At 37.4% G+C, this 24012-nt stretch overlaps 1 protein-coding gene across 6 annotated transcripts in view; it reads right to left on the reverse strand.

Annotated features, from left to right (window-relative positions):
- The window catches only part of BTBD9 (BTB domain containing 9), a 136161-nt gene that overhangs the window by 49244 nt on the left and 62905 nt on the right, over positions 1–24012 (reverse strand). For all 6 annotated transcript variants that reach the window (XM_054820155.1, XM_054820157.1, XM_054820156.1 and 3 more), the window contains one exon: positions 2693–2802. In XM_054820155.1, the coding sequence (XP_054676130.1) occupies positions 2693–2802 (110 nt within the window). The remainder of the gene's footprint in view (positions 1–2692; positions 2803–24012) is intronic.

The following is a 24012-nucleotide window of genomic DNA, read 5'->3' on the forward strand; positions in this document are numbered from 1 at the left end:
GTAAGGTTTCAAATGACAAACTCTGCATATAATCTTCAGTGTTGTTTTGGTAGAAGTAAGGGGCACAAAGTCTTTCTGAAAGGACCATATGGCCTCCAAGGGCTGACCAACATTTCATTGTCTTAATAAAACGAGTTATAGAAACAGCAGCCATTTCTGTTCTAACCTAATACCATACTGCATAAACAATGAACCCAACAGTATTACCTAATACTGCTTTTCAAGGCTTGAGGATGAAAGCTTCTATACTCAATCAAGCTTAAAAGCAACCTACTCTGATTACTGCACTTTCATATAGTTTGTGGAGCTTCCCTAACTGCTTTCAGTTCACTTTACCCTATCCAGTCACTGCAGAAATAGAAACAAACATTACAAATCCTCATTAGAGCAATAAAATAAATCTGTGCCAACTACCCCGCTGGTAGTCATATAGACTTTTTAGAGAAGTGGAACTGGGACAGTCTGCTTGATCGAGGGAGCCCGATAACATTCTACCTTACAGTAACCGTCACAGGTATGTAAAACAAAGCACTAAATGGATATAAGGTCACTTTACTGGATCAAAACTGTTGAGAGTATTTTTGAATAGGTAATGTCCATGACCATAAGTTCTGGTGGAACAGCCTTTGTACCCCTGCACCATTTTACAATGGGACTGCCCTCAACTACTCCCAAAATCTTTCTACTTGTCCCTTTGTTACCTTAAATTCTGTAAGGTCATGTATCCAACTGTTGCTGCCTCATTTACAATCGGAAGTTGGTCCACATCCCCCTTTCAAATAACTACTCGCTGAATTCCTACTCTTTTAATTTTCTATTAATTGTATTGACTACCATCCCTTCAATATAAAAAGCTCTACAGGCCTCTCTCTGCTTAATGTAGATCACTTCCAATAACTTACACATACAACAGCTTGATTTACCCATGCTGAATGACAGCATAGTTCCACTCATCACCATGAACAACAAGGGATACCTACTATTATGATTTACCTGTAAGATTCTGTAACTACAGATAAATTTTAATCAAGTCATATAAAGTCTCCATCCCCTAGACTATCTTTGAAACTCATGAAATGCTGAAACAGTTCAAATAGTTTGTCTCACCAAAATGCTCACCAAACTACAAAATATTGCAGAGTATCTGAAAGACAAGTCAATTATGGTACAAGTACACTTCCACGAACATGCATGGATTCACTACCTTGCCTACTATTACAACCAAACAATCTTTGAGTTAATACACACACACACAAAAAAAGCAAATATGTTGAGTCCTAATCAAATTTATATAGATATATGCATCACTTATTTGCACACAGTAACTCTGACTTTGTATGAAGTTTATAGACGTTCATAGCTGACAGTGCTAAATATGAAATGAACTCAAAGGTTTTATCAAACTTGAACTACTTTGTTGCTCCTCTAACTAGCTTACTGAAGGTAGATGTTTTCTTTAAACATAGCTCTTCCTTACTGCTTATTCTATTTTCTTGTCAATGGCAACTGCAATACTACTTGCAAACTGCCTACAAAGGGAAAACTCTCTATTTGCATTATGGGACAGCTTGTACACTTTGGGGCTAAAGAACATAAAAATTGGTAAAGTGTAATTTGTCAGGCTACTTATTCTATGCTTCTAAAAAGACATCATGAAGTTACACAGCAAACCTCATGAGATCGAGTGTAACCATGCGATGCCTTTGTATAATGCATGGGGAACAGAGCTGAAGGATTATTACAGTTTTCTCACAAAAAAAAACCCCAAATTTTTTTGGTACATACTTAAAATTTAAATATGTGTTTAAAACCAGCATGAACTCTGGGAATTTTGCTGATATTCTCAATCTCATGACAGAAGTAACAAACTGTGCGAAATCCCACCTAGATAAATACTAAAAGTTGCACAAAACTCTTCCCAATGAATTTCAGGATCTCACTTGCATGAGTTTATATGGAAGAAAGCACAGAAATCACCCTGTTTGGACTATTAAAAAAAATCAGTATTGAATCTTACTTTGACATAGTTTATCATTCAGTATTGTTCGTCTGTTGGGGACTTCTACCTTAAGTAATGCAGTACTATGTAGAGGTACTTAAATCAGTAAATATATATTTGGAGCTGCAGAGGTAAGAGAGCTCCATCAATGTGGCGTTCTGAGAATAAGGCTAGCCAATATAATGTCCTGCCATGGCTAAGCATGCCTATGACTCTTTGGGGGAAAATCAGCACATGAAAGTTTACTTTCAGCAGCTGAAACTAGGCTGTGTAAGAGGCCCTAAATGCCCAAATCCATCTTCACTGCAATAAATAGCTCTGGTTACTCCATCCTTGTTACAGAATTCAGGCTAACCTAATGGGACGCAAAAGCAACCGTACTATGACATGCAAAGAAGAATCAGATTAGCAGCACAGAGTGATGCAATTACCAGTGGTTTTGGCAGCAGTGGTTGATTTAATTTTTATTTTAGCATTCCAGCATCATCACTAATTAATCCACAGAACTGGAATTTCAAAGAAGTCGCAAGGACTAGCCAACTCATTCTAAGCTTACAGCATCATTTAACTCAAGTTAGAGATTTCTGTGTGGAAACAGGAGTGACAGTGCAGCGATGGCCAGTCTTACAAGGCAAGCATTTGCAACAGTAAATGCATTCGCAAATGTAAAAGGAAAACAGTTTTATCTCTTACCTATCAGACCTTTCTCAAGAGTAAAGGTTTTGTTGGTGAACATGCATTCAAATGCCACAATATGGAAAACTTTGTTCACTGTGTTGTGGGTCCCAACAATTCGAATATACCTATAAGGGGGGGAAAAAAAAGGTAAGCAGCGTGAGTTAAGCATGACAAAATTCTATGGACTAAAAGATAAATGATTCAGTTGGACTACATTGTGCAGACACGTAAGAACTGAGTAACTGTTAAAAAAATAAAATTAAAATAAGAAAAGGAGTAAAAAAGAGTATAATTTTCACATCCAACTTGCATCTAGTCAGGATGCTGGCTCCAGTACAATTTAAGAAAAAAAAAATTATTTAAAGAGCTGAGAAACCTATCAAAAAGTCTTTCTGGACTAATTTGCCAAGAAAAGCAAAATGAAGGACGTTCTGTTTCAGAAATGGTCTGTTAGTGCAAATGTGTGCTCAGGGAGACTTTAAATAACAATAACAAAAAGAATCCCTTTACCAACTACTTATCACCACAATGAAAGATTTCACACAGCCAGGACAAACCCTACAAATCAGTGAGGCTTCTCTGCAGAAGCCAAAAATTAATTCCATTTTAATATGACTGTTTCTAATTCTAACACTGTATGTACAGGCTATCAATGTCATTGGCAGTGTATCTTTTATTAATGACAGAAAAAAAAAATAATCCAGACCAGTCAAGTGATATGAAACAAAGCTAGCTCTGGGTTTCATTCCTGGTTGTATAACGTATACTTCCACACTGTAACTGAAAATCAAATTGAGCTGCTCTTGAATACTGTGACCTATTCACCTTCTGTATTACCCTGGAGGCTTCACCTTCCATAAACAGCCATTAACCTTGATTCAGTCTGATTCCCGAATTTTCTGAAGAGATCCAACAGTTCTTACTATAAATTTTGAAAATTCCTACATGAAATGTTGTACACCGTCTCAATAAATGCTGAACGAGCAACACAGAAAATTACCTAAAACACATACCATTACCCCACAAAATGGGTTATCCACACTGCAGAAAGCTGTGTATGAAATGAACTCATTTCAATTAAGAAGGATCAGAACGTATAATTTGTAAGCAATATCCTTGGTCTGCAGTATAAAACAACCCTTCACTTACGTAGTATAATCATAGTTCCAACACAATGGCCATTCACCAACAGCATCATTTTGGCTTGTGTTCTTCATCATACCAAGTTGAAAAGATATACAGTTTTCAGTCCTGAGATTTTTTTTTAAACAATAAAAACCCTTATACCTATTTACCATACAAATGTTCAATCTCCTCCTACACTTCAAGACTTCAGTACCTTATGAAAGAGCTTTTATAAGCCTCAATGACTGTTATTACTGATATCCCTTTGTCTTTACCATACATAAAAAGAATCTTCTAAAAAAAAATTCTTAAAAATCCACCTATTACATGCAAATGACTGCAAGAGACAACTAAGTTACCTGAATATTATGACATCACTAAAACTGCCAAAGTTGTTGACCTCTGCTCCTTTAGCTTATATACAGTTTCTTTCAAAAAACCAACTATTATACATTTTGATTAAAATTACAAAACATGTACAATATGCTCAAAATTTCACTTTAAAAAAGTGATATGCTATTTCACTTTAAAAAAAAAGAATGACATGCTATTCCCTAATTAACGTTAACTCACAGATCAATTGATTATCACAGTAGCAAATTTCCTGCAATTCATTCTATGTAGAAAAACTTGCATAACTGGAGAAAATATTTATTTTTCATAAAGAAGGTGAACCTGATTTTAAGAATAAAGCAGAACTTAGCCCTCACTATGTAACTGTGACAAGTGCCTGCAAAGAGCATCGCAGGAATCTTGGTTGACAGTCAGGGAAGCAGCAGTTCTTTCCCCAGCCTCACCCGTGTGCAGCGGTCAGTTGCTTGCAAGGTGATACATAGAATGCCGTATTTTGAGATTCACATTATGAAGGCAAAACTGTATCAGCCTCAGTTTTTCTTAACGCACTGAGGATAATTTGCAGTGTTTTTGCAAGTGACACACAGTCAGATACAGCCCTAGCAAAAGCACGTGAGATGCACAGGAGCAAGACCCCAAGGTTTCTACTCACAAAGCTGACCTTCTGCAAAACTGACACTGAAGATCCACTGAAAAGATGATAATCAAATTACTCAGGAGACTGATGGTTTGCTGTTCAGAGAAAGTTAACCTGACATTTGAAAGAATCTTTCAGTTTTAGGAGGCCTATTAGACATCTTCAGCTAAGGGTACCCCTCCACCTTGAAGTTACAGGGACAGACATTTGGTCCAGTCTTTTCAGATTATTTTCTGTCAAGTCACGAGCACAGTATGAACCCTAAATACACAGGCAATGACCAGGATCCAACAACAGTAATTGTTCTATCCAGCATCAGAAATGCAGAATTCGACTAAACACGGGAACAATCTTGGAAGATGTATAAGTGCAGGCAGAGGCTGGCTCACCATAGAGACTCCCTCGTCTCTCTCAGGCTAAAAAGGTATTGATTGAGTTGCGCTGCTTGGACAAAACACTCTCCAGGCTAACCAACATGGCATTACTAATGGAGGTGCTTTCACATACTGCAGTTACGCTTCTGTGCTTTAAAGAGTTTAGAGAACAAACAGTAACAATATTAATAGGAACACAAGAAACTGCTTCATAATTAGCTTAAGAACTAATTTATTTAGATTTTTTGTGTTATGCAACTGTAACACTAGAGCAAATTTCTTGACTGTTTTTGGCTTTTTTTTTTTCCTTTTTTTTTTTAATATATCAAGAGACTGAAAGACACACAGACTTGAATAGTTTGCTGTAGGAAAAGCATCCTTATCATACTGCACATGCAGGTTAAATAAAGTATCACTCACTGGTTAGCAAAGTTCTCTGCCAACAAGTAGAAAGGAACAAAGCTTATTCCTCATGCTAAATAGCCTATCAGTTATTTGGAACAATAGATGACAATGTTTCACATTGCTGGGAAGCTGAAATTCTGTGGTAATGTAAAACAAAATCTCATGTATTAAAATAATCATGTATACATTAATCTTCTAAGGTATATTAGTTCTATAATATTATTGTAATATTATTGCAAGGTAGAACATAACGACATGACAAACCCCATCCTTTCTCCCCAATACAATACATATATTTTAATCTTTCCTTATCTCTCTCAAGGTGAATGATCAGAATGATTACCTGTCTGAATCTTGCATTCTTCTACTTGGTGGAAATTAAAATAATGCAATCTTCAAAATTACTTTAAATGCCCTAACTTCTAAAATCACATTCTCAGATTTTGCATAAAAATTGTAGCTTATTATTCCACTTGACGCAAGATACTAAAGCTGCCATAGCTTGAGACTGCAACCTTCCTTCAAATAAGGTAGAATTTATTAGAAATGCCCAATACCACTAGGTAAGCAAGCTGTATCTGAATTTCAAATATCACCAATGAAGAGTAATATTGAAGGCAGACAACCTGTTTCAGAAGAGTCAAATGAAGACATTGTAAATACTGTAGTAGTACATCTTAATGAGAAGAACACTAAACAACAGGCTGAAAACCAAGAGTTGGCTCAGAAATACGATAGTGAGGAAAAACTGCAATGCGGACAACTTCAATAGGAGCAACAGAGTTTTAATTCAAAGCATACAGTTTTCAGAAATTTAAAATGCCTATTATAGCTCATGGCATGCTTGAAAATTTGTAAATTTTCCTAAGCAGTTTTCTGCCAGATGGAAATGCACCAAGTCATGATTAAAAATAAAAGTATCCTTCAGGCAATCAGACTATGTGTACCATCTCATCATTTTCCTGGAGCAGTTTATTAGCTGGAATATAAAACTACAGGTAACAAAATTAATATGAACAATTATTCAGCACACGCAACTTTGAGAAATGCTTAAAATGCATGGACTGTGTTTTATGTGATCACTCACTAAGTTTTCAAAAATTACTGCACTGGTTTGGGCTGGGACAGAGTTAATTTTCTTCACAGTAGCTGGTGCAGGGCTGTGTTTTGGATTTGTGCTGGAAACAGTGCTGATAACACAGGGATGTTTTCGTTACTGCTGAGCAGCGCTCACACAGAGCCAAGGGCTTTGCTGCCTCTCACCCCACCCCACCAGCGGGATGGCTGGGGGTGCACAAGGAGTTGGGAGGGGACACAGCTGGGACAGCTGACCCCAGCTGACCGAAAGGATATCCCATACCATATGGCATCTTGCTCAGCATATAAACTAGAGGGAAGGAGGAGGAAGGGAGGGATGTTTGGAGTGATGGCATTTGTCTTCCCAAGTAACCGTTATGTGTGATGCCCTGCTTTCCTGGGGATGGCTGAACACCTGCCTGCCCATGGGAAGTGGTGAATGAATTCCTGGTTTTGCTTTGCTTGCATGTGTGGCTTTTGCTTTACCTATTAAACTGTCTTTATCTCAACCCACGAGTTTTCTCATTTTTATCCTTCCGATTCTCTCCCCCATCCCACTGGGCTGAGCTGCCTACCGGGGCTAGCCCACACCACCATGGGGCTTTTGGCTCTGAGTGGCAGTGCAGCAACAGGTGAGGCTCTCCGACTTTGCTAACAGGCCTAAGGTACAGACAACTGAAAATTAAGCACCATAAATCTAACAGCCTTCTGGTTCCCACAAGCAAATCTGCATCAAGTGGCAAGAGTATCGTATCTGGAGATAATTAGGTCACATTGACAGAGATGAGATGAGTGAGCAGGCTCTGTGTACAAATGCCTACAGCAAGCTAGGAAGAAAGTGCTCAGGCCTTCTCTCCATCAAGCACAGGGAGATTCTTCTGTGACCTTGAACTCCTAAGCTGGGACCCTTTTCTGAGGAACTGCTGTGAACACTGGTGCTGATAGTGCCTCTTTCTATAATGGTCTGTTCTTTAAGGCATATCCACAGAAAAAGACTGAAGTTCAACTCCTTTTTGTAATAGGACTCCAAACCTAAGGGGAGGTCCCCACTCATAGTCCATCAGGCTGTGCTGTGACACCGTGTTCTCTGCCGCTGTGCTACACACAGCAGACAAGGTATTCACATCCTATACATAGAATCATAGAATGGTTTGGATTGGAAGGGACCTTAAAGATCATCTAGTTCCAACCCCCCTGCTGCGGGCAGGGACACCCTCCACTAGACCACATTGCCCAAAGCCCCATCCAACCTGGTCTTAAACACTTCCAGGGATGGGGCCTCCACAACCTCTCTGGGCAACCTGTTCCAGTGCCTCACCACTCTCACAGTAAAGAATTTCTTTCTAACATCTCCTCTAAATTGACCCTCCTTCAGCTTAAACCCATTACCCCTTGTCCTGTCACTACACTCCCTGATAAACAGTCCCTCACCATCTTTCCTGTAGCCACTTTAGGTACTGGAAAGCCGCAATTAGATCTCCCTGGAGCCTTCTCTTCTCCAGGCTGAACAACCCCAACTCTCTCAGCCTGTCCTCACAGGAGAGGTGCTCCAGCCCTCTGATCAGCTTTGTGGCCCTCCTCTGGACTCGCTCCAACAGCTCCATGTCTCTCCTGTACTGGGGCCCCCAGAGCTGGATGCAGTACTCCAGGTGGGATCTCACCAGAGCGGAGTAGAGGGGCAGGATCACCTCCCTCGACCTGCTGGTCACGCCTCTTTTGATGCAGCCCAGGACACGGTTGGCTTTCTGGGCTGCAAGCGCACACTGCTGGCTCATGTTGAGCTTCCCATCAATCAATACCCCCAAGTCCTTCTCCTCAGGGCTGCTCTCAATCCATTCTCTGCTCAGCCTATAGTTGTGCTTGGGACTGCGCCAACCCACGTGCAGGACCTTGCACTTGGCCTTGTTGAACTTCATGGGGTTCACACGGGCCCACCTCTCCAGCCTGTCAAGGTCCCTCTGGATGGCATCCCTTCCCTCCAGCGTGTCGACCACACCACACAGCTTGGTGTCGTTGGCAAACTTGCTGAGGGTGCACTCGATCCCACCGTCCATGTTGCCGACAAAGATGTTGAACAGTGCCGGTCCCAGTACTGACCCCTGAGGAATGCCACTCGTCACTGTTCTCCACTTGGACATTGAGCCGTTGACCACAACTATTTGAGTGTGACCATCCAGCCAATTCCTTATCCACCGAGCGGTCCATCCATTGAATCCACGTCTCTCCAATTTAGAGACAAGGATGTCGTGTGGGACAGTGTCAAATACCTTGCACGAGTCCAGGTAGATGACATTGAAAAAGTTATAGGCTGAACGCCCTGCCCCCCCCCAAGGCTCTTGTTATGAAATGACTATATTATGATACATCATCATGGCATCAAAGGATATTTAATTAAGACTGAAGGAGTGAACAATTTCAGTAACTGTGCATCTTTCAGAGTCCAACTTTGGAATTTTAACTGTCATAACATTTGTTTTCTATTTACATATTTATACAAAAACTACATCTTGTAAGAAAACAAATGAAGCTTGGATAACATAATATTTTCCATCTTGCAGCTAAGGGAAAAACAACAGGTAGTTGCGGGATTGGAACTGCTGAAGTAACTTCTCCGCACTCTGTACCTTCTGTATGCTATGAACAACAAATCCATCCATATGGAAATAAACCAAAACCTTTTACTGCATCATAAAACATTTGATTTCATCTCAATTCTTTTAGACACTTAAGAATAAGGTCACACTTTGCATAGTTTTGCAATTACTTTTCACCTGTTCAAGTAGTAAGAATAAATATGTTCACCTCTAAGATGAGTGGTATTCTCCTACCTCCAATACTACAGGCTTGCAATTCCTGTGGTCCTCTGAATCAGAAAAAAACAGAGGAAACAAACTAAAGATTATATTTTTAACAGATGACATTTCCTGAAATACAAGTATCTTTTATGCTGATTAAATTAACATAAAGGTGTATACTAAATATTTTCGATAGCCACACAGAGTCATTCTGCTCTAAGTTTCTGTGCTTGGCAAGCATAACATTAATTAAAAAGGACTGCTGACCAGACTTACTTGTGCATCCTGAATTATAAGATAATTTAAAAGCTTTGATTACCACAAGATGGAAGGGGGAAAAAAAAAACAGCAGAAAGCTCAAACTCTAAATGAACCAAAAAACTTTAGAGCACTTCGTTAGCGGGTGACACAAGCTTGGGCAAGCCTGATTAATCTGAGACATAGGAATGATGAAGAATTAACTATATAATCAAAAGCCTGGTGCCAAACTATGAATTTTAATTATATTACTCACTGAGGAAGAGACATGGCAGACAAAACCAAGGAGGATGGACACTAAAAACACTACAGGTAGTTTCTCCAGTGAAATTAGAAATTGTTCACTTTCCTGTCAGGAACAAAGCAGCTTTATACACCAAGTTATCTATACATCTTTGTGTGATAGGAGAGTAAAAGAACCACAATTCAAGGGCTAGACTAGCTCCTCTGTCAATGGACTTTAGTCTCAACTGATAGACTGTGGGGGGGGAAGACAAACGAACCCTGAATTGTTCTTAAAAAAACCCCCAACCCAGAACTACAAACCACCAAACCAAAAAAAACCTCCAACAAACCAAATAAAAAAAACCAACCCAAAACCCAAAACCCACTTTGATCACTCTGGGGGGTTTAAAAGTACTTCCCTGGCAGGTGAACAGGACTGCAGCATGAGAATTTTGGCCCTTTATAAGATAATTCTATTTTGTTTTCTGGCCCTGTTTGAGAATAATGGATACTGATAGTATTTAAGTGCTGCAAGAGTTTCATTCACGTGTCACAGACTTCTGTAGTCACAGTTAGTCACGCTACACTTGGCCCTGAGACTCCCACGGCAGGAATACCAGAAAAACCCGCATCGCGCTCTTCTTTTTTTTTTTCCCCCCACTAAGAAGAAAATTATTTTGGCTAGAGGGAAACGGCATGTTCTAGTGAATCATGGTAGAATCTTAAACTACTAAAATTTGAATGAACTACCTGGATTGATTAATTAGACAGCCACATGGCAATGCCCTCATCCATCCCCTATTTTTCCCAGAGCAATTCTTCACCTTTACACAAAACTATGACTTGGGCACTCTGTTGCGACTGCAGATACTCACATTTCTGAACAACTACATTATGTTTTACTTCTGCTCTTTACATTTGTACAGCTGACACATTTAATTTGGATAACAGCTGCTGCTGAGCATACCATTGATTCTGTTGTGGATACCCTGGAGGACTACTAATACCAATCCCTTGAGAATATTGAGACAGAAGACTAAGTAAAGAGAGGTAAAGGAAATTACCTGGTATTTTGCACTGATATCCACTCTAAGTTACTATCAAAGCAACCCAGAACAGCAACAGTGAACCAAAATAAAGTACTAAATTGAATATATACAAAATGAGCTCTTAAGAACTTGGCATTTCATTTTCCTTTGTGGAACATTCAGTATGAGGTGCCAGTGCTAGTCCTACATACTTCATATCTCCTCTAACTGCTTCGAAACCGCTAACATTCACATTCTGATCACTGCCACAGAGATGCAGGAGATACAGCCCTGCACACAAGGGCATTAGAAGACATTCTGTTTGGCTTTTAGTGGAAAAGGAAACACTGCTATTCACCGCCATCCAAACCCCCTTTATTGACAACTCTGTAAAACGTATAATCCTTCAGACTCACACAGCTGAATCAACAGACTCATGGCAGGAAGAAAAAAAAAAAAGCCAGGAGGAAAAATTTACTGCCAGAATTAAATCATGTGGAAAAACAGTGGACATAAATAAATATATAAAATGAAGAATTAAGCCAGAACAAACGTGGAAAACATTTCTATCTTTTGACAGGAGACAAGTTTTCCTGCACTTAGATGAGAAAGTCTATTAGAGTCTATTTCATACCAAAGGAAATCCCTGCTGCAAATATAGAAAACAACAGTAACAAATCAAACAAAACACTTACAGAAGACAAAATCATTGAAGTCTAGTAGGAAAAGCATATGTAACACCTGCAAAGCCTGGACAGTAACAAACCTTTTCACCTTCACTATTGATGCAAACACAAGCAACAGTGTAGCAGTTTGAAAAGACAACACACTTCTCTCTTTAATTTGCTAAAATGTGTATCCAGGTATTTTATGCTGTGGCATTCAAGTGGCTAAAAACATTGATATACACTAATTACGCAGGATATGTAATTCTTTGTGTACTATATATAAGCAGCACATCAGCCAAGCAACCAATGTTTCTGAACATATTTAACCAAATTAACACCGATGTGCATGGGAACATAAGTAACGTTTGCATGATGTGATAATACATTTTGTATTCTATATGCAAGAATAATGAGCTTACAAACTGTATTTTTTTCATTCCTGGTTTCCAATTTGTATTTTATTTTTTTAAAAACAGAAAACCCCAAATTTGAGGTAAATTTGCTTGAATCTGAATCTTCACATTGTGTGAATCTCTAGTTCCATTCAATTTCTCAAATCTGTACTTGGATCTGCTGGTTTTGTTTCAAGTCAGATGGCAGCCCAAAACAGTTCTATTTCCCAGAACCTGCCTAGATATGGGCAAGAATCTGTCATTTCACCTGATCTCATAACAGACTTTTACCACATGAATTCAAAATCTGGTAGGAGAAGATAGTATGATTCTGATGCTATGAAATCTGTATTTAAATCCTATCCCTAATTCAACTTTGCAGCCATTATAGAAATTCTTCCTATAAAACTGTAGTGAAATATACAGAAAATTGTATTTAGCTCTGGTGTCTAAATATCTGACAGACAGTGGTAAAGCAGGGTGGATTTTCAAAAGAGGATGAAAATGATGAAAAAAAGATGGCAATTACTGAAAGAATCCTTTGTACATAAGGTTTGTTTGGATGCATCATTACTATGTAGAAGTACAGCAACTCCAGGTATTTGAGCACATAAGCAGAAGACAGTAAGAGAAGACCTCCAGGGATCTCAAAAAGGGTCCATAAATGCACATGAAGAATGAAATGTTAAAATAATAAAAAATAAAAATCAAACAAAAAAATCCCCCACAAAGAGTATAACTTTTTACTTACTGAGAAATATATCCAAGGATATATGCAAGGAACCCACTATTTGCTATGTTAAAACTATACTGGAAAACTACTAAGCAATACTCTAGTGGAATCAACAAAGTACTGGTAATATAAAAATGATTGGATACATCTTTTTCATCAATATTTTTATGATTTGAAAATTGTACCTATGGATACAACTCCTTGTAGTTGGAGGTGGTTAGAAAATCAATGCAAAGTATTGCTGGCTCAACTTGTAATTTGCTGTGCAAACAATTTTGGAACGCTGAAATGTGAGGTAATTCATTAAGCTGAGTCTGCCTTATACATTTAAAACATTTATGATAAAGCATTTAGTGTTAATATTCATGCGGTTTAGATCTGAGGCAAGGATGGCTTTGTTAATCAGTTCCTTGAAGATACGATCATGCAGTTATTAAACCCCTTGTATATCCAGTGATTTACAGATTTAGAGTGATTTACAGATGCCATGCCAACAGCAACTATATCACTTACAAGAAACATGAACTTAAATTCTTCAACAGTAGGAGCAATGTTTGTAGGAGCAAAAACAGTAAAAAAGAAAAAAAAATCAGAAGTAATGCCCTACCTAAAGTAGTAGAATGTCACTGCTGATTGCTTTGGTGTTCCTTTCTAACATAATTAAAGTATGCAACAGCTGTTCTGCTCCTGACAACACACAGCTCAACTAAACTGTTAACTATGATCATTCTCTAGAGTCATGTTAGAAATTATTTCATGAAGACTCAAGTTCACATGAAAATACCTATCAGACACTGTGAAATGGAAGAGAAGCCTCGTTGGAAATTATAAGACCTGTTTCTCATATTGGTTAAACAAATGTCTGATGTGAGACAGATCAGTGAAAGAATCAATCAATTATTTCTAAATTCACTAAATTTTGCATTTTAAGAGAGAAATCTGACATGGTATCGCTTAGCAGTATCACCTGCTACACACATATATATATGGTTGCTACTTGAGTTAATCAGTGTCTAATCTACATTGCTTACAATTTCCAGCATATTCAAGACCTAACTGCTAAGTACTGCAAGCCTGAACTGAGCTATAAAATAAAGGACAAAAGAAATATTATTTATGGAACTGTTCATCAGACATGGACAGTGCAGCAGATTCAATCTCATAAGCTTCATAGGTCTAGTTATTTTTAAATCACATTGTATTTTACTGGAAATAATAGATAACATGGAGAGAGATGATCATAAATATGGATTACAAGTAGGCCTACATTAACCCGCACAAACACTCCTACACAGCTCAGCAGCAGTGAGATGGCAGAAGAGAAGGGCAGTGACTTCCAGTATCATCGAATCACAGCATGGTCTGGGTTGGAAGAGACCTCAAGAATCATCTAGTTCCAACCCCTCTGCCACGGGCAGGGACTGTTATACAGATAATAAGACTGTATGCAGATAATAAAATCTCCAGAAGTTCCTGTGAAAAGAGTTGAATTATGGTTATTTTAAAGACAGAGAACTAATATAATGAAAGTATTTCTTGTTCTTGCTGCTTCTCTTTTTCCACTTTTCTTATTTTGTGATTTGTTTTAGCTGTAGAACAGAACCACATGTATCATATACAATTTGCCACATTTATCTTGCTGATTTAATAAGCAATCGGGAGAACTGTTTGATTAATTCAGAACAACATCGCAACATCGCACCAATTCAACTGATTACAATGGCTATTAGCTCACTGAAACATGACCATCACGCTGGAGCGGTACATTGGGTGCCATAGCCCCAAGAAAATTTTATCGTTTTGTTGAAATGCAGTTCCTGGTCTCCTACGATATGAAAGTAATTTGATATGTCTATGAACTATGCCACTAAAACTTGTGGCAGATCTGCAGAAGACAGAAATATATTTATTGAGCTACTGAATTCAGGTCCCTTCAACTGGTTCCTGAACCAAAGAACAATTTGATTTAATAACCAGTCATATAGTTCCCTTCATATGGTAAAACATCTAAAAATAATAAACTGTTTTAAATCTAATGTCATAAATCCTAAAATAATTTTGGAGGCAATGGAAGAACAACAGAATAAATGGTAACCAGAAAAATAAAGTAAGACTTCTCTTTTAAATCTTATTTCTTTTAAGTATAATAGGAAATAAAGTTCTCACCTGTCCAAAATTTGCTCAACACTGAGTGAGCTGCAGATAGGTTTCTTCTAGGTGATACTTATCCATCATAATAAATAAGTACCTTAAAATTAGCCATGAAGTTTAATTCTATTGAAACAAAGAAAGTCTAACAGCTGAAGTTGCTATGCTTTCCATAAAATGATAAAAATCGTTATATTTCTGGAAATCAGTTTGGGTTTGTGTGCTCTTTGGCTCATACCTTTTCTTTAAGCTAATCCCATTTTGCACTGGAATAGTTCGCTGATGATTCCAGCTCAAATGAAGGGTGACTGAACATCTTTACCAATACATGCAGTAACACCAAGGCACAGTAAATCATGCTTCTGCATGTAATTCTATATTAATGTAACTCCTTCAACCATTCACCAAAAAGCTTCTGCTATTTCTGTCAATATATGCAGCTCAAGCCATATGAGACAAGCTGATGCTAGAAGTACCTAGAAAAGCGAGCTGAATGAAGGAATTACCTTTCCTTTTGTCTCAAGACATTAAACAACATATTTCCACCGAAACACCAAGTGAGGGTGTATTTACGTTCAAACAACATTTCACCGCAGTTATTGGATTTGTCCAGGAAAACCAAAGAGTTACAGGTTGTCACACATTATCAGTGGTGGAAGAAACATCTCACCGGGGTGAATGCAGCAATTTGTCATTTATAGTGCAGCTTCAGGTCACCACAGCTGAACCTAAGAGGACGCTAACCCCACAACACACAATACACTCAGACTGCATTGCAGTGAAGAGCATCATCACTGTGAATACCACTACCGAGAGAATTTTATGAAAGCAACCGAGGACTGAGAGGATCATATTGCATATTTGTGTCGGTAACAACAACAACAAATCTGCCTTGATCTTCCTTTGTAATACCTTTCAAATACTTAATAACAGATCCCACAGAGCATTGAAAGGACATGAAAAAGTCAGTACCTGCCAGCGCACATATATTTCTAACAGTTGCAGGATGACTACTTCTGCAGTGAAGTAAGTTTTACGGCCACAGAAAAAACCCTAGAGTAATAACTTCCTTCACTATGAACAAAAAAATCTTTTATTTGGGAATCAAAGAGAGCTTTGTCTGGATACCTACTTAAAGACAGACTGCATTAAGCCATCATCCTTTTAGCTATCTATAGATTAACGAGTGCCAGAGAGAGGTTTCATCACCTGTTTCAAAAAAGTAACATAAACTCACTGCGTATATAAAAATTGTACTGAAAATGCTGAAAGTTGCAAATTGATAGGCTCAGAGCCAAGTTATGACAAAATAAAGGCTTCTTAAATAATTTTAATGATCTACCTAGGATCCTCTAATGGAAGAAACTTATTTCTTCTCCATAAACCTCTGCCTTTTTCAGTCCAGAAGACATGTAGTACTCAGAAAGCAAAGCCTTCTTTTCCCAGCTTAATGCTGTCACTGAAATATTTCCATTACTCATGAAGGTACTGTAGTAGGCCCCAATTCAGGTAAATCTTTTTGGTATTTTTTCCTCCATCATTAAATTTGGTACTATGTTCAAGATGAAAGCCACTCAAACATCAATAATTTTTTTCTCCCTCTGTAAAAAGAAAATGCGAAAGAGATTTTGTAAGTGCTCTGATCCATCTAAACTCTTACCACAATATCTCCAATACCATCTTATTAAATGTGGGTCCTACATCTGTTTTGTCCTCGATAACAACTGGAAGAAGAATTCTGCCCTTACAGCACATCTCTAGCACTGACAAACCAGAATTCTCGAGTATTGCTGAATTTACTTAGCTAACACTTTAAAATGTGACTCCTCAGTGAAGAAATAAACCATTATACTTGAACCAGGAAAGTAAGGTAAAAAAATGGGGGGGGGAGGGGAAAAAACCAAAAAGGTCTTTTTAATAGTCCTTCTCCTGCATAGCAGCTGAGATAGTGAGAATGAAATTAGTGATTTAAGATACTAGCTCTAACAATTGTACAGCCCATCAGAAACCTGCAGTTACACATTTGTGTTGGGGAAAAAAAGTGCTGAGCTGGTGTATTCACACGCTTGTTTCACCATACCTACCCTCAGGATATCTGATAGCTCTGCATTGTTATTACCTTGTATCTGGTCTTCCCAAAGTAGCTAGGAGTATACACAGCTCTCACATTCAAAATCCAATTAGATCATTACAACATTACACTGGCAAAACTGCCATCGAAAGGCATTAGTTTGTATCGTATCTTCTTCAAGAAGATTTTTTCCTCTAAATAACACGATTCTTGCCTTAGAAGTGACAGCAGTGCTCTGTGGTAAAGAGTATCTTTTAAAAGAATCTTACCATGCAGTTATGGGAATCTTGATTCTGTAGACATAACCTTCTTTAGCACATCAATTCAATTTACATGAATGTGCTGGATTACCTTTTAAACCATCTACTTCACTTTATTAAGCTGATAATTTGAACTCAGTACAGCATTATTTTGATATGCAACTAAAAGAGAAGTTTATGTATTTTACTGTTATATATTAATGTAGTGAAAACATGTTTCAGGAGGCAGCTCTTCATTATACTTCAGTGCTTTATTTCTAGCTGTAATTGATGTCAGTTATGACTAGGAGGCTATTATCAGGCGAATACTATCTTTTCCTCCATAATATTATTATTCTCAGTATAATGACATAAATCTCTGTTTGGAAATAGAAGCAGTCAATATTATTTATTGCTGTATTTTCATTAACTAGAAATTTACAGGGGATACAGGACTGTGACTTATTTTTGTCCTTCATATAGTAGAACCTTTGAACTTCAGAACTAATTTTTGCCTTTACCTATGCCCAAAGTCAAATTTTCACACTTCATTTTCAGATCTCTTACTATACCTCCTCCTCTCAGCTCACACCCACTTCCCTTCACCGTGGCAGCTCACCTAGTGTTAGTGTTTCCCACTTCCCTACTAGGTCACATATCCTGAAATAGATGATATATTTGATATATTCAGAACGAATTTTGATATACTTAGAACATAGCCTCCAAATTTTAGTTGAAATCAGTAACTAACCTATGTACTTTTCACCATAAAAATGTTTAAGAACCCTACTGCCTCCATATTTAGCAGGTAATCGTGGTATTGAATTATGTAATGTTTGTCCTTTCATGTATAACCTATCCATCTATTTCATATCTGATCATAGAGCTTTCTTGACTTCCTGCAACTCCCAATGGCTCAACTATATCAACACCAAACTCAAACATCCTGATCTTTTTTTTTTTTTTATATTATTTTATATGGCTTTTAAAAATATTACTGCAGAGAAGGCTGGTCAGTGTTTCTACTTAAATACACACAGCTGACTCTCAGTATCTCACTTCCAGATTTTTAATGTCAACTCAGGAAAGGGACAGATAAACCAAAGCAGTCAATAGTGCCAAAATGTAAGCTAAACACTGGTTTACAGAAACCTTTTAAACTAGTTTCAGAGGAAGCAGTCCAGGAGCATGCTTTACTTAGCAAAAGTGACTGAAGTATAGGGAAACAAAGTCATGGTAATTTTAATGCCCCAGTTTTAGACCCTACATTGTGGATTACAGCACAAGTCTTACAAAGAACCCCCAATCTCAGTAGCTGAAACCTGCATCCCTAAAACTCAGCTGCTATTATTATCCACAGTAGCGAGATTAAAGTTAAAATGTGCATGCCTAACTCATGTTAGAATCACATTTTCATTTTGTTATACACACAAACCATAGAAATAGGACTTTCACGTGATCAACCTGCATTTAAAATCATCTCTCATACTCAGGTATTATACTGTATTTGCTGATTTTCCACAAATAAATAAGTAAAAAATATAGTGGTTGGACATGAACAAATTTCACCTCTATGTTTATGTAGCTGGAATACTAAAAATCATTTGCTCAATGTCTGATTCCATTTTCTATGTGTAATGATCAAGTCCATATATTAACCACTGTGTGAAAACATTACAATTATATACTATTTAAAGATGCATGTCCATAGATGACAAGCACAACAACCACGTTTGAGTTTACCTGGTTGGGACCCACCTGTGCCCCATCAGGCCATTACAGAAAGCATAAAGGAGCATTACTGCACTACTTTTGTTTCTCACGATACAAAACTTTGTTCTCCCGCACAAGTGCGGCATAATTTTGAAAATAGCTCATCAGGTGTGCATTGCCAATGTTAATTTGTAAGAATTCAAAGATTATTTTTATTATAAATAATACACTATTGTTGCAGAATGTCAGTATTCTAAAAGGTAAACCCTGCGCATATGCTTTTAGTTCCACACCTACAGCTTTGGTTTTCCACCTCTGTTTCAAAGCAGTACCGTTGCACATACATAAACAGAAAAGGACATCTACAATGAATAAATAAAATGCAAAAGTATGTTTTATTACACTGCAAATGGAGAGCACTGTAGCTGCACCTGTACTACGACTCTAGCCATGTTTGTTTTGCATTAGTGAAGTCTCTGAATGTGCCTATTCTACACCAAAAAGTTCACCTTCAAAATGACTCTCACATTCTCATAAATACTAATGCTAAAGGCCTGAGACACATTTAGATTAGAGCTCAAAGTTAAACCTTCATGACTTTTGAAATATTAAACCATCATCATCAAAAATACATTTTTAGAGGTATTACATACATTTTATGCTGTGATGTCCCTTTCCAGAAAGGGACATTCCAGACCTGCACTTCAATAAAAGGTTTGGACTATAGACTGAACTTTATTCCAATAAAAGGCTGAGACTGAAAACCTGGTGAACCCTTTGGGCTGGAAAAAGTAGCCTTGCTTCTACAAGAAACATACAGTTTCACCTACTAATTTTTGAGAGTGAGTTCATACATAGCTAACGTACCCCTCTCCTTTTAAAACAGAAAGATTACTTGAAATATTCTGTTACCAATTTTCTTCTTTATTTATACACGTAATAGTGCCATAGGATCACAACTAAGCTCTGCAACAGTAGATCAGGATAAGCAAGCCTGACTTTCCTTACTGACATTTGATTAATACTCTTTGGCTCTTCTTTTTTAAGAACTGTCTGTTCAAGACATGTTTAACATCAGTATTCTCCACAGTATAGAGAATTCACCATATTATTGATAACCAATACAGGCTTACACTGGGTATTCTTACTCTATAATAAATTCAGTCTGAAAATTAACATTAAACCTGTCTCACTGTTGGAGCATGTAGTTAACAAAAAACCCCAAAAACCTTTCTGTATCAGTAGAGATTAGAGCGATGATATATGCTAAAGGAGGATACATTTGGGATAGAAGTCATCAGCATCAGAAGTCATCAGAAGGCACTAGCCAGCCATCATCAGCACGCTTCCTACGCTGAGGGCAGAAATGCACCAATTCTAACAACCACCTTTGAAGTCCACACACTTGGTATTTTGTTTTAAACTAGAACATTTACTCCATGGTCAACATATTCAAACATAAAGAATTTCTACAACTATCTGAAAACTAACTGGCGGAGACTCCTGAAGGGGGAAGAATTGTGTCAAAGCAGCAGCACATCAAAAAGTGGCATCATAAAAATTTCCACTCCTCCCACTCATTACAGAATATATGATCATATTCACTGAGGTTGCCCAATGAAAATTAAATGGTCTGTATATATACACACACGCATATATGTACATATTTATACATATGCCTAAAATCGCTAAAGAAGTCAGCACAAAGCCACAGTTAACAGCTAGAATGGACTTGACATATTAGCTTATGAGCTTCAGATTTCAAAATAAAAAGTTGATTTAACATAGCACTCAATTACAAAGATCCAATAAAAAATGTTTTAAAAGCTTGAAAGAACAGTATTACACACCTCATCTGCTCAAGGGTAAGCATAAACTAAAGGATGCTCATGTGATGAAGGTTAAAATGACAACATGCAATTTATGATTAAAGGAACTTTGTACATATAATTCAGGCTCTCTGATGTTTTTGAGGTGGAAAAAGGGGAAGTCTAATTTCTACAGAAACGTGATTCAATCAAGGAAAACTGAGAATATCAGATACAAAGATAAATCATACTTGTATATTATTGCTTTGATATTATATTTCTAAAATATTTTTTCAAGATTTTTGGTTTGCCTGCAGGGCTTTGTTTGGCTTGTTTGTTTTGGTTTTTTAATAGAAGTGTCTTGACTCAGAATGGATGAGTCATACAAAACCATGCATTAGCCTCTTTCAAGCAGGAATGAAGGGTAGAAGGGACATCCTGGCATTTATTTTAATATCAATAATATTGCCAGTTAATGTCCACATTCAATAAATTTGTAAGTTAAAATATGGAGCAGATAACTAATATTTGATGCAAGTTAATTTCAACTTCCCAAATATATTGATTTTGACAGGTCAAACCTATCATAGGAAACAAATTCATTCCCTTTTAAGGACATCCACACAAGGCAACAAAAGATGTGCCAGAATCATAAAAACTTCATTTTATTTAAATCCTAAAATATATGACAAACTTTCTAAGCCTACCACTTGACAAGAATTATGTATTACGATTATTTACTAAGTGTTTGGGCTTTTGTTATCCCCCTCAATTGAATTAATCGTTTTATGAAGGTACACAGCCTACGAGTTTAATAGGACAGAATAACAACAGACAACAAAAGGGGAAGTTTTCAAGTACCAATATGAAATTTCAAAGCAAACTGCCTCCTCCAAATACATACATTACATTGTGCAGAAATCCCCAGTCACAGAAGCAGGACCAGAGATTATCAAATTTAAAGGACAAACGACAACGATCCTGTCATTCTCAATCTCACACAAAAGAGAACATGATAATGACTTAATCCTTTTTAACTATATTGGGTTGGGATTTTTTTGCCAACCTTAAAATATCAACGTAGCTCTTATTCAATTCAAAGTCTCAGGCCCCTTCTTTTTTTGCTTTCTAATCCTTGCTCTGCTGAATTTAATTGCCTTGGCAATGCCAGAACACTGCCTGATCCTAATAGGTCAGCATTGATCGCTCTAAACCAATTGGTTCCTTCATTACAGAGAAAATGAAGTAAAGAGAAAAGGCAGGTGTGCTCTCATACAGTCAGCTGGACTTCAGCTTCTCTTGCCCTTCTTCTCCCTCATTAACTAGCAACCAATCGATCAGGAACCTGCTCAGAACCCACAAAAACTATTCATCACTTCTGACACGGAATGGTTTTAACAGGTCACTAAAGTAAAGAATATTTGAGGTATCTATCTTTAGAGCCTTTAGAGCTCATACGGTTTTTCATCCGACATCCAAGAGAATGGAAAATCGAAGCATTGCACTTCTATGTAGTTCTAGTCTAAACCACGAATCCAAAATAAAATTTCTGTTACTTATTTGCCCAAGATAAGAATCTGTGGTGTAGGTTACCTAATTTTAAACGTCCTTTGTTGTGAAGAACTTTGATGGAAAGACCCCAGCTGGGAGAAGAGCGCAGATGGCCCCACTCCCCGCTTCCAGCTCATTCTCTTCTGCACTTCCATGGTCTTTAGTTGAACAAATTCAAAATGCTAGTGAATGTTCATCCTAAAGCTTTACACATCATTTCTACCTCCACCTTTTAAAATATTTGAGCACTGCTTGTATTTCCAACCATTTCACATCACTTTTTCCAAATAGTCCCTTTCCTATCAAGCTCCATACTTCATTTGCCCATACAATTGCAACAGAACCCCTTTATCTCATTTGCAAAAAAATTACTGTTCAAATTACTCTTAAAAATTATTCTTCTTGAAAAGTTATCTGTACTGATTAGCTTTTACTCTAGTCAGATATTCATGTTGTTTCTTCCCTTTCTCTAAAGATAAAGTCTGCAGAATATGCCTTGTCACTATGCGTTGTTCACTAAAATGGGTTTGTAATTTCACATTACTATCAGTTCAAACTACTGCCACCAAGGCGATTCAGGAGAAGAAACCAAAGAGATATATAAAAGCAGGAAACAAGATGTTAGAAAGGGGGTGGGGGAAACCAAACAAAACCCAACCAAAAACCCCATAAACCAAACCAAAACACCACAAACCAAACACCTCAAGAAGAGCTTAAGGGGACAAGAAATGAACAAAGGGAAGAGGCAGCAGACAACAGAGTGAACACGCAAAGGAGAGCGGCTCCGCTTTGATTAGGAAAAAGAACATTCCAATGGAAGATATTACATAAAACAAACAAACAAAAACTTTCTTCTACTAAAAGAACCAGAAAAGAGAAACAGAGAACCAATATGTCACTTTTTGATACAATGAATGGGAGGAAAAATTTAAGATGGCAGAACATAAAGGTGTAATCCTTTTATTTGCATATCAGCATAAAAGCCATTTCTCTCTCTGTTATGTCTATTATCTCACAAATTAAAAGAAAAGGTTTAGATTATTATTTTGAACAAATCCACAGAAATTAATTGACTGAATCCATAGAACGTCATCAGGAAAATCAGGTGTTTCATCTGTGTTCTTTGTAATAGAAACATGATATGACCAGTGAAACTTATTTCAGTTGGGGAAAAAATTATTCATTATATCCTATTCATCCCAGACTACTATAACAATTGTTAATTATACAGCAAAATGGCATTACCAAGGACAAATAAATTATCAATTTGGCTAAATGTTTCCTCCTCTACGGTAACATACAGAATCAGCTTGCTTTTCACCCTCTCTTTTTTTTTTTTTCCCTTCTCTTTTTAAACCTTTGAAGCAACTGCCTGTGTATCACTCAAAAGCCATGATTTCTGAAATGATATTGCTATTCAGGAACATAGTCTCCCGTGAAGCAAATCAATTTACCAATACAGTTCACTATATAAAGGGCTATTCATGTGACCTAAGTTAGCAATTTGGATTCTATCTGAGCTCCAGAGGATATTCAAGTTCCCCAAGTCTTGCTGGCTTATTCTTTGTCATTGAATCACACACACATGTTCATGAGCAGGTATCTAACTTGGGCAGAAACTGGATGATTACACCTGCTGTGACTATTCGGCAACACATAAAAAGTCATACAGATGTCGAAAGAGAAGTATGAGCACGCTCAACAATTATTTTAAAGACTGTCTCACGAGGGAAC

The sequence above is a fragment of the Grus americana genome, chromosome 3, assembly GCF_028858705.1.
Source record: "Grus americana isolate bGruAme1 chromosome 3, bGruAme1.mat, whole genome shotgun sequence".
Classification (NCBI taxonomy): domain Eukaryota; kingdom Metazoa; phylum Chordata; class Aves; order Gruiformes; family Gruidae; genus Grus; species Grus americana.